We start from the raw sequence: 13,058 nt of genomic DNA, 5'->3' as shown, positions 1-13,058 counted from the left end.
CATACAATTTGCATAAGAATTCTTTCACATGGGGAAATAATTATTTCTTACATGAAAAATTATATTTACATATACAGACACTTCTCACTTTAGGAAGATTTCCAGATATGAATAAACGTGTTATCCAGGAAGGTACCAAGGTATGTAATGTACATAAGGTAATTCTTTATCTATTTATAACCTTTTATTTAAAATGTATTATTTATTCGTTTCGTAACTATTTATCTGATAGTATTTGTAGTTTTTATCTCGCAAATACTGTTAGGTGATAAGTGTAGCTAACCTACCAATATTTTACGAAAAATTCATGGTACAAACAGACATTCAGAATAGAAATCTTTCGTAAGGTAGGGAGCATCTGTAGCATGAATTAGTTTAATTTCTTTTTACCAATATTAATTATTCCTTTCTTCACATTTTTCTCTAAATATGTTTTTTGGTACTATTCAGTTTTGAGGGCCATAAAAAATCGCCAAACTATTGTTGATGCCAGTGCTGCCAAATATAATTGCGGCAACCCTAATGTAAGAAAGGAAGTATAATAGTAAATAACTATCTAAGATGGATGTTTTAATTTAGATCAAAGGTTAATTTCATATAATACTTTTTTTATTATTATAATTTATATAAAAAAAGCTAAACATGACTGAATGGAAGCATAAGAGTAAATAACTATTCAGATCATTATTATAATTCAGTACATAAAAATTGCTAAACATAATTGAATGGATGCCTGCATCGCTATTTCGCTACCAAGTTATCGCTAAAGCATAGTTTCATCTCGTTGGTTGTTCAAACACAATTTTCTATAATAAATGATGCCTTTTCTTTAAAAAAATTCTCGGTAAAGTGCAGAATCGCCAACTTATTTGTTTGCCGCTTTTTACAAGTATAAAAACAATTGGATTTTTGTTAATTTTCTTTTACTTTTTAAGTGAAAATAAGTCAATGTGTACATAAATAAAGTCAAGGGTGTGCGCAGTGCCATTTTTGTGCAATTGTAGGATTTTTTTTTAAGTGAAAAAGGGTCGATGTGCACATGGATACCGAGTATGTGCAATTCTTAAGAACGCGTGAGTCTGCACTTTACCCAACATTCTATTGCACACATTTCGTCATGAGCAATTCCCAAATTTTTAAATCAATAGGATATCAAAAAAGAATTTTAAATCAAAAAAGGATTTAAAAATTAAACTAGTATTTCAATGGCATCTTAAGAAATATAGAACCATATAAACTTACGCAATCTGAAATCAGCGCATACGCTAAATTTGGCGCGTTTGCTAGATTTGACGCTTTTGCGCATACGTTTTTGATGCAATTTTTTTACGGTCCTCAAAACGAAATACTAGAACCGTTTTTTTCATTTTCATAAACTATAAAGTTTCTTTCTTGTTTATTATTTCTCTTATCAAATACACTCTAAAAGTAAAAATAGATTTACAAAATGACTCTAGTTTTATATTTAAAGGAAGAAGAGAAGAGTTTAAGTATGAAAAGCAGGCTTACCCAAAAACTTAAAAATAAGGTATTTTGAAGTTAGATATAAAGAATATGTACACAGAGAACAGTTAAGAAGGTCATAATACACATTTTGCACAAAAAGTTTCACACATAAAATCTCATGACTGACACACAACATAAATTTTCTACATAGTTGTTAATATCCAGTTATTTATGAAGATATAATAATTATACCACTGTAAAATTTTCTAAGAGAAAAGATATTTTTAATATTAAATGAGTTACCTAGTACAGTACAAAGTCAGTCCAGACGTCCATTATCCGGAATGATCTATAATCCGGACCTCAAAGCCACCAACTTTACGCATGCGAGGTAATATATGCTTTACGCATGCGTGCATTGAAAGAAATGTTTAATAAAGTAAACAAATAAATATTAAGCTTTTTTTTTTTTTGTAAAATTTGATAGCCTTTAGATCATAATTGCTCTTTATTTCATAAATTACAGTTTCATATTTTTAATTGTATAATTTCTGCATGCCATCTTACCAGATTTAAATTGATGATCTATAATCTGGAAAAAACCCTAATCCGGAATCACCAAAATCCCGGCGAGTCCAGATTACAGACTTTGTACTGTATTTGCTTTAAAAAAAGGAGTAAAATTTATGACTACTTAAAATGATTAAATTTAATGAATTTTTAGTTCTATTCAATACACAGCAGAAACAGTACTTCAAATATTTTATTCTCTTCCACATTAATATAATTCACTATGATTATATATGCAATACATAAGAATCATTATACAGAATAATTAATATAATTAAAATACAGATTTGTTCTTGATGAGTAGGCCACCAATGTTTCTAAATTGTTCACAATGCAAGACAAGTTAGAATTATCTATCCCGTTAATTAAATGCATATTTTGAATGCACTTTAATATAATTATAAGCATTATCTTTAAACAACGGCCAAGCATCATCAATAAAAGATTTTATTTAGCCTTTTTTTCCAAGGAATAGTATGACAGCAGCTTCCAAATACAGCAAAAGATACCATATGCTGCCTTATTATGTGAAAAGCTTTGAATCAGTAAAACATGACCATATTCCTCTCTTTTAATGGCCCCTTCAATTACTGATAATGAGTATATGAACCAGCATACCTTCAGATTCGTTACACTTCTGAAGATTCTGAAGTGAACTTCAATTCTTTTAAATTTTATATAAATTATTAAAGATAATTATAAATATAAAATATGATCCTACCACCAGTTGGATGAACTATAATACTCAATTCATATTTCTATATTTGACTAATATTATTTCACTTGACATTTATAAAGTAAGAGACTGCTATACTTTGCTTTATCTACACTATGATAATATTCCGGTCTAAACTGAAAATTGAGTCTTTAAAATTTTTATCTAGTTTAAAATTTGGGAAAAACAACTTTCAGACAATTCTTAGAAAAATTTTCAGGATAAAAATTTGATAGAATTTAATAATATTTTATCCTTAGAAGTAACTGAAATAATAAAATGTTTAAAAAATTAACATGTATTTAATAATCCTCAGAAAAAATTTGAAAAGTTTTCATTAAAAAGCTGATTTTATTGCTTAGAATTAGAAACATTTTTTAACTTTATTTCCAAGTTACTATTAGTAAATTTATGCCAAATTAAGTATGAAATAAAATTTTTATAAAATTATTTTAATTAAAAATTATAAATAAAAACTAATTTCTTTTTTTATCCAAAATAAGAAATCTGCATTTTAGTATTGAGAACAATGAACAAAATTCAAATGAAACTTTTTTAATACTCAAACAATCATGATAGACATGATTTCATTTCATATATTTTGAGGAAAGAGAAAAAATTCAAAGCTTTAAAAAAAAAAATATTTTTAATCACCATATATTTTAATATGTGCAGATGTATTAGATAATAAAAACAAATTTATCATACCTTTGATTTATGCTTATCTTTAGTTTTGGATTTTGATTTCTTCTTGATTTTCTTGGGTTCAATTTTTTTCCTACATGAAAGAAAAATTTCTAATTCAATAAACCAATCTCTCTCAAAAATTTCATCAACACACTTCATCTTCAACTGCATGAACTAGTGCAATGATAATCATAACAGGAAAGACAAAATTTCATCAACACACTTCATCTTAAACTGAATGAAGAACTGGTGCTATGATATTCATAACGGGAAAAATAGAAAAAAATCATGAATATACAATTACCACATACTGACATACTTAATTGGTCTATCTTTTTTTATTTATTTATTTATTTGAAAAAACTTAGCCAATTAAAATACGTAAAATCTATAAAAATAAAGGTTCCCAGACTCTATCAAGAACATAATTTCTTATGACATTTTTATGCAATGTGCAATCAAAATGCAGCAAAGCATTGAGAAAATGAGTTCAAAATGATTTTATTAAAATTCTCTGACTCAGATAAACTCTAAGATTAAACCAAATAAGAAGTTTACATTACAGTTTCAAACTTTGAATGTAGTTTTTTTTTTTTTTTTTTTTTTTTTTTTTTTATTAAACTACATATAATATAAGCTTCTTCTTTTTTTTTTTTTTTTTTTCCCCCTACAAGATTTCTGTTAACATCAAATCTGAGAGGATAGACAAATTTTTTTAGACTCCTATGCTATTTGTATCTTGCCTCAGATTGGGAACTTTAGTGTGCAGCTATGTAAATTTGACAGCAAATTGACAGCTGAGTATTATATTTATCGTAGTTACTACTAGGATTATTATAGTAGCTGTCCAGCCATGATTTTTTTTCTTTGATTTCTGGTAGATTCCTACATGTCAAGTTCAATATAAATTCAATGAATTTGTTAAGCTAGTGCTCAGAGCAAGTTAATCATGAATCTTCTCTTTCAATTTTATGTAAATTCTAGAGGTGAAGTAGAGGAAAAAAATTAAAACACATAAAATAAATCTTAAAAAGATGCAGGATTACTGAGCTAACACAATACTTCTATTTAGAAGACAGAAAGGCACCCATATTGTTACTTTTATATCTTGTCTTAAGAACTATTTGGATAATATGTTTTAGGCACATTTAGTTTTTTAAAAAAACTGTTACTTCCTTGTTAAGCAGCCACCCCAGAACACTTCAGTAACATTTAAAATTTGAACATCACAGAGTAAGTTCTCCAATTTTGGCAACTAAATGTGATGGCTGCTTTAACAAAGAAATATTTTTTTTAAATAAAACTTATGACTGAATATTTGCTAATACCAAATGTAAAAATAAGCAATTTTATTTGAAACTATGTCATACATTTTTTAGACTTTTTAATACTTAATAATACTAATAATAATTTTACAATAAAACAATTTAAAAATATATTTATAAGGAAAATCATTTAAAATCTGCAAGTAAGACTATTTAAAGCAAATTATATTTTCATTTTTCAGCGATATAGAAAAGCTGAGTTTTAAAATGCTTAACCAGCATTTGAATCAAGATTTATTAATGTAGAGCACCTCCAATATTAAAAATAATAATCAAGTATCAAGAGTCCCCCCCCCTGTTATATACAAGAAAAATAATGAAAAATAAAAATAGTTGAATTAGGTAAGAACATCATTACTAATAATAACCATAACAATTGTCAATAATATTACATATCACTTTAATCAGAATCATTTAACAAAGATCACACGAACTCCACTTCACATGTGAATACCGAGAATGTATCAGTAATATCGTGATTACTTAATAACGTTTTTTGGATATTTTACAGATAAAATCTGTTTTACACCTAAAAATACAGTTTTTTCGTTCATTTTTTAAAGTTAATACCAATTCTTACTGTTAGTATTTTTTAACAAAACTGCGTTAACAAAGCCGATTATTAGCATTTCTCTCTAAACAGCTTTAAAAGAGAAGAGACAAATTAATGTATTAGCATCCTATACTCAATTTTATGCTAATTTACATTTCAATTTTGCATTTCATCTTGCACTAGTAAAAAATTTAATCGTCTATGTTAAAATGTACACACATAAACTGCAATCAAGTTATTAAAGCATGCAGATTGCAAAAACAAATATGATGATTTCAAAGTCAAACAGGTCATCTAACACACAGCTAACGAAACACAGGATTAAAGAAAAGTTTCCAAATTGGCGCCACGATAAATTCATTTTCAAATTTTTTCTTACTTTTGATCTGAATACTGACGGAACATTTCATGAAATTCAGCACGTAAAACATCTTCACTGATTTCACCAGCTTTACAATGTGGTCCACAACGCATGTTTCCTGAATTTATACGGGAAATATTTTTGGTAAGTATACAAGAGATGTCAGGTGTTTGTTGCACATCGGAGGCCGCCATGTTGATTAAAAACCAATTTAAGAAGGCCGGTAATATCTTACATTAAATGTAATATTATGGTGTTAACATGTTTAGCTTCTCATGCATTACGATCAGAAACTTTTTTTTAGACTGTATTAAAATGATTGTTTTCCTATAAATAAAAGATACATGCAAATATCATATCGAAACAAACAGCAGACTAGAAGTCTTTTTTTTACACTGATGCCATCTTTGATTAAAAAATTGTTACATTATATTCAAGTAGTAAACATCAGATGAAGTTAAGTTACTGCTCTGACACGCTATCTAGTGGCAGAAAAGTGGAAGCATAAGGAACGGATTCTATCTGTCAATATTATGTTATATTAAAATTATTATTCTGTATATCAAAGCACGTTATGATCGAAAAGTAATTAAACGTTTAGTGTTGATTGTTGTGGGAATTATGCATAACTTTAAAAGAAGTACAGATCACACGTTTTGTTGCGTACCACATTGTAGTTCACGAGCTTGCATGGAACCTGACTAATGCTTCCATCGTTATCCTAGGTTAAAATAAGATAAAAATTATATGAAATTAATGTTTTTGTAAGTAGAAGAAAGAAGCTGATTCATGAGTTGTTCATATTTACATACATATTTGTTCACTGAAGTATAAATCATCGTGACTCATTCCTCTCTTAACCCTCTCGCTGCGGAATTTTTTTATCAAAATAAGCTCAAACACTGCGTAATTTTTTATTACATATTTCATATCTACATATACTTTAGAGTTAAAATATACAAAAAAATTTTGTGAAGGAGGTGTTTTTCTCGCTATAGAATTAGATCATATAAAAAGGATGTTGGAAAATTGAAATTCAAGAATAACCGTATAAAAGCAAAATTTTGAAAATTAACTTTGTTAAATTAGGATTTATTTTATGAAATACAGATGTAAAATGTGTACACTAATGAAATATGCAAAATACCTTACAAAACATTTATTAGAAATGAAGTTTGGAAGTTATCATAGTATGATAAACTTCGAAACAAGACTCGAGGCAATACCGCTTTTCCCCATATATTTTCCTTTTCTTCCTAGCAAAATGCCTTTTTGGCGCACCTCCCCTCGAAAAAAAAAAAAAAAAGTGATATGATGAAAATCTTGTTTGGAGACCATTTAGCGCCCCTCTGCAAGCTGCATCATACACCCCCTTGCCCCCCCTCGCTACGCCACTGTGAAATGTCGCCCTTATCTGCGCCAAGTTGGCGCAACCAAAGCTGTTCTCCGAACAATATCCCACGTTTCTTTGCGAATTTTTTTGCCACTTCCAGTTTTTTTAGCAACAAACAGCACAATGTCTACTCTTTTCTTGATGAAATTGTAGGTTCATCTCTTTCTTGATGAAATTGTAGGGTGTATGGCTAACAAAATGTCGAGCAGTTAGTCTCATGGATTTCAGAGTTGAACTACATCTGCCAGGGTAAGCACTGGAATTTCCATCTGAATACTTCTAAATACTAAGCTCAATAATTTGCAAACGGATTTCTAGAAGGGTTATATTTTGCAGTGGGTTATTCTTTTTATAAAGGATATAAGTATTCCACAGTGATTGTCAAGAAAAAGAAATAAAAGAGCTGGTGGAATATTTTGCATATCAATTTTGCATCACTGTCGAACGTTTTAAACATAAATGAATCTTCAGATTCATCACTATCTGCAGAGGAATCCAAGAAATTCTCATCAGTTTCGCTATAAGTATCTTCAATATACTTGAAGTAAGATTCAGAATGGCTATAAGTGTCGTTAATATTCTCAGGAATAAAGGTTACGTCACTCGCGAAACGCTTCCTGCCAGATATTTTTTAGCTTTGAAAAGAGCACGCAAAATGACTCAAGGCATTTGTATATTTCGGAGAAATACGGACAACTAACACCATCTGTTATCCCACAGATCTGAATAAAGAATTAAACATCACAGAAAAGCCTAAATGAAACCATGAACGGAAAAAGAGCAGGTTGCACAGTTAAATAGGAAAAAAAAAATGCATTCCCGCGGAAATCGCAGGTTGCCTAAAATTTTTCTACTTCTATGTCAATAGTGGAAATCGCGGATAGTGCAGCAAGAGTATTATTAGTACGTACAATATACATTAGGCTTTTATGTATATTTATCTGCAGAAATTTACATTCTGCTTCAGTTAATGTAAGCAATGATTTAAATGAAAATTTTTAATATGAAACACGTCAGTATAAGTATTAAGTTTTTCAACATTAATAATGAGTTCCGAATTTTAAATTTTAGTAATGTTAAAATTTCCATGTATCAGTCATTTTCTCTTAAACTATTTGGAACAGTTTGCAGTGGTTGAGGATATTTTACATAAACAACTTTTCAGGTTCAGTAAATAACTAAGATTATCTGCTATGAATAATAGTATAAAAAGTATTACAAGTATATAATCTTTTATATTACAAAATAATCTCCAACAAAGTATTTCCTACAGAAAGATATATTTACCAGTATTACCTATCGCGTACAGTTAAATTTAATATTTTTTTTTTTTTTACCTTTGATAGCAGTGTTCTTTTTTAAGCAAATGTTAGTAATAAAATACCAAAACTTTACACAACCTGATATTGTCAAGGTCATAAAAAGCAACATGATTCGATGGTTGGGTCATTTATATAGAACTGAAGACATAAACCCAGTAAAACAACACACATTTATTAAACCTATGAGATCTAGAAAGCGAGGAAGGCCAACAATTAGGCGGCTTGATGCTGCTGAGGATGACATTAATACCATACATAGGGAAGACTGAAGGAGTATTGCCATACGTGTACTTGAAAATACCTTGTCAGCAAAAGCATGATTTGGTATGCGTAAAAATAAAGATTGTGATTCTTGAAGCTCAGTTGTGCTAAATGCTTCATATATACGCAATATCAAAGGATATCAAAGGAATGAAATCAAAAGCTTAGCAACGCCATTTTCGAAGGCGTATTGCCATACGTGTACTTGAAAATACCTTGTCAGCAAAAGCATGATTTGGTATGCGTAAAAATAAAGATTGTGATTCTTGAAGCTCAGTTGTGCTAAATGCTTCATATATACGCAATATCAAAGGATATTAAAGGAATGAAATCAAAAGCTTAGCAACTCCATTTTCGAAGGCATAAGGTCAGATCACCATATCATCCTTTATCCGCCACTGTAATGTGTGAAAGCGCCACCTATAGGTGAACTGAATGGCTTATTAGATGGTGTAGACAGATTGAGACAGCCTTAGTAAGCAGTAGGCTGTAGTATGAAAAATGCAGGTGTCTCAGAAACGGTCTGCAATGGAAGGAATGGTCTGGAAAATGTAGGTGTCTTTCTATATGAAGGTGTCTCAGAAAAAGAAAAAGTAATAAAATGTTTTTAAAGTAGGTTATTCTATTATATTTATTATTTATTATCATAAATAGCCTAAAATTTGCATTTCCTATGTTTCGAAAAATTTAGTTCGAATGTTTGGATTGGAATTGAACTAGTGTTTTCATGTTGAACTATTCTATGAATGAAAGTTGAAGTTCATATAATGTAGTTAATTTAAAGGCTTAGTAAAATCTATTTTTGAATTTTTCATTCAGATATAAAGCTATTAATGAAAACTGCGTTAGAGAAGCAAAACTGGTTAAAAAGATAGAGCAGTGCTTAAATTGACCGAGTTGATATTTTATTTTTAAATGCTAATGTTTTGCTTGAAAATGGGATATGCTTTCATGGATTCAATATAATTTAATTCAATTAATTTTTAATATATGTCAGTTCAATGTAATTTTTATAAAAAAATAAGACACTTTTGATTGCAAGGATTTTTCTTGAAATCCCAAGTTAAAAATATCAAATACATATGAAATCATTTGTTTAAATCAGTAAAAATAAAATTTTAAGCTCAACTATATGTTGCAATACAATAAAACAGAGATACAATGCTTGCAACAACTAGCAGCCCCTCCTTTACATGAACAAGATTCTTTTTTTAGTTCACCTTTTCCAGCAGCAAAATATCCTTCGATTTCATGCGGTGCGGACGCTACACAACGTAAATACGAATCTAAAATTTCGAATTAAATACGAATCTAAAATTTCTAAATTCCATTTTCCACGTAAATTTCCATGCATGACTAAATGACTGGCTTTTAAAATTCTTTCTGCTTCAGTAATACAGCAAGAATTTACACCTTAAATGAAATCAAAAGTTTAGCAACGCCATTTTCGAAGGCATAAGGTCAGATCACCATATCATCCTTTATCCGCCACTGTGATGTGTGAAAGCGCCACCTATAGGTGAACTGAATGGCTTATTATCATTTTAGTTAAATTATCAGTTAATGCTATTATCCTTTAAAAAATTGTGTAATGGAATATGCAGGGTTAATGCTTGTCATCAAAAAATTTTGACTGAGCTATATATTTTTACAAATGATAAAACAGCAAATATATTCAATGCAATAATCAGTCAAAATAAGCAGAAATTTTTATCGTTGATTGCAGTTTTGTTGGAGCTCTATCGAATATTATCATTATCTTAAACTAAGATCCAAAGTTTATTTGTGCTAATTATTCTACTGAACATCTTTATCTTCTTTTTACTTTTGTTGTTGTTGTTGCTTATGCTCACTTGTCTGACGTAATCAGCCTAAGCCCACGAAATTCCTCGTGGCAAGAAGCGCTAGATTATGCCTGCCGTTGGCAACAGCTTTGAGCACCATTCAAATGACAGTGCGATTTAGTTCAGTTCCGCCCCAAGTCCACTCCCGGGAGAGCACCCCGGGAGTGGACGGGTCCGAGGGTCTCATGACCTCCGAACAATGGTGACTGAGGAAACTTAGCGAAATAAAGGTGTTAGTAAAAAAATATTTCTTTATTCTTGAGAAGCATCTTTTTAATTTGAATTACAGAGTTCAAAGGGCTCAATTTGTACGCCCATTTTCAATCCCATTTTTACCTTTTCTATGTTTTTATAACAATTAATTTCGTTTCAATCAAGAAAAAAATGTAGTAAAGGAGATCAAGATAGAAGAAAAAAGCAACATGTCCAGGATTAAAGCATAGGTTCACAATTATTTAATTTTAATAACGCTTTATTTTGATTGGTTATTTTTCAAGTTTCGGTTCCTAAACTTCAAATTATTATTAGCTGAAGCGTTATTATGTTAATGCATGTCATATGATTTTTGAATTGAGGGATTAATATTGAAATGAGGCTATTTAGAGCGATTTATTATAAATATCTATTGTTTATAAAATGGAAAGGGGAAATAACCAAACTAAAATGGAGGAGTTAAGAGAGTTAACTCCTCCATTTTAAAGTTAAGGGATTGTTGCAAATTAAATTTAATATTTTGAGTTACATACTTTTTATCATTTCTATATATATTTATTCATATTTAGACATCCCATTTCAGCATATTATACATATATATTATACATATATGTAAGATATAACAAAATACGATAGCTGTTTTTAAAAAATAATTGGCGACCTCAAAATTAACATTCTATATTTGGTGCTCTCCCCCTAAATTCATCTGTTCTCTCGGATTCGAGATCTTTCTATGTTACGTAACGTTTTAATGCAGATAACTCTTGTCCAATCAAATTAATGGTAAACCAAAATTTTCTCTAACTCGAACTGAAACTATTGACTCTCTTTCTTCTTCCTCTGTGTTCCAACGTTCTCTTTCCCTTATGCTTCCCTGCCGGCAAGACTCTGCTTTCTCACGCTGCTGTTCATTTGCATAAGATAACGTCATACTTTAAAATGGAACTTATTGTATTCGACTATAATTAAGAAATACCTTGTCAGCAAAAGCATGATTTGGTATGCGTAAAAATAAAGATTGTGATACTTGAACTCAGTTGTGCTAAATGCTTCATATATACGCAATATCAAAGGATATCAAAAGTTCCCGTGCCTTCATCTATGCATTTAAAATACAACATATATATATAAATTTCGCACTAAATGAATTTAAGATCATACAACATTATATATATATATATATATATATATATATATATATATATATATATATAATATACTGAGTGCGCAGTCATGAATCCGGTACTTTTAACTTCTGGCTGTAGAAATGGCTGGGTGGATAAGGTTAAATGGCTGGGAAGACGTTAAAAAAACCAATTTTGGCGAATCACCATCTTTATTTTTAGGCACATGAATTATTTCTTTGGTAGACAAATTACTTTTCGACCATAGTTAAATACAAATAATTTTTATATACACAGATAAAAAGCTACGATGTCATTTCAGGCAGGAAGCATAAGCGCCGCGAAGTTGTTTGCATGGCAGAAGTCAGGACAAAAGGAAAGCGTAATGCTCGTAACTTAGTATTTATACTTCGTAGGCGCAGAGAGTATTCTAAGCTATGATTGGCCAATATTAGTTTAAGTTACTTTTTCAAGCAGTGTTAAGTAATTTGGAATGATCTCGAATTTGGGAGAAAGGCTAAGTTTAGGGGGAGAGCAAATTTAGAATGTTAATTTTGAGGTCGCCAATTATTTTTTAAAGAAATATGTAAGAGAAATAAAGAATATGTAAAAGACTAGATTAGCAGCTTAAGTTCCCTTCTGTACTCTAAAAATAGTAACTTTTATTTGCACTGCGTCATTTCGAGATTAATCCATGTCATATGATTCTTACGTAATTCTGAAGATGTAAATTGAACTAAAGCTCCAGCAACCAATAGTAATTTTACAGTAATATTAACTATCTAATCAAAATGCATTGAGAACCAAAACTAACTCAGTCTAAATTAAGATTTCACCCTGAACATAACGCATTTGCTTTCTACTTTTTCGCCTAGCGTGCTGCAGTCTGTCTGCTCCTTCTTTCTTACTGCAAATTTATCTAAAATGTGAACTTTTAGGAATAGGCACAATTAATGTGCAAACTTATTTGTGGCCGCAACATATTTGCTGAAATAAAAAATGAAGATTTAATCTGCCTTCGCCTCCAATTTCCTATTCATTAAGGATCAACACTTCTTCGCCATCAAAATTCCTGCTGGGCATTACTTCTGAGCTTATTTTTATCACAATTATTTATATCACACATATTATATATATATATGCTTATTTGGATGAGAAAATGCATATCCTTTCACTCATGGCTGATGCTAATAAATGGTGATGGCATGTAGAACGAACAACTACATAGCTTCAGTTAAATGCAG

The 13,058-nt window shown here is 29.9% G+C and overlaps 1 protein-coding gene across 2 annotated transcripts in view; it reads right to left on the bottom strand.

Moving 5' to 3' along the window:
• Positions 1-6,070, bottom strand: part of hiw (MYC binding protein highwire) — a 256,065-nt gene extending 249,995 nt beyond the window's left edge. Inside the window, exons 1-2 of one of the 2 annotated variants that reach the window (XM_085813060.1) lie at positions 5,676-6,070; positions 3,440-3,509 (exon numbers count right to left, since the gene is read on the bottom strand). In XM_085813060.1, coding sequence (XP_085669186.1) covers positions 3,440-3,509; positions 5,676-5,851 — 246 coding nt within the window. In that variant the 5' untranslated portion in view covers positions 5,852-6,070. The remainder of the gene's footprint in view (positions 1-3,439; positions 3,510-5,675) is intronic. The other variant, XM_085813059.1, reaches the window with a different exon arrangement.
• Positions 6,071-13,058: the final 6,988 nt, after the last annotated feature.

Source organism: Stegodyphus dumicola, chromosome 3 (genome assembly GCF_044657685.1).
Source record: "Stegodyphus dumicola isolate Sdum_Otavi_A_Nest chromosome 3, ASM4465768v1".
Lineage (NCBI taxonomy): Eukaryota > Metazoa > Arthropoda > Arachnida > Araneae > Eresidae > Stegodyphus > Stegodyphus dumicola.
The sequence above is the reverse complement of the archived record's forward strand: the minus strand, read 5'-3'. Positions and strand labels throughout refer to the sequence as shown.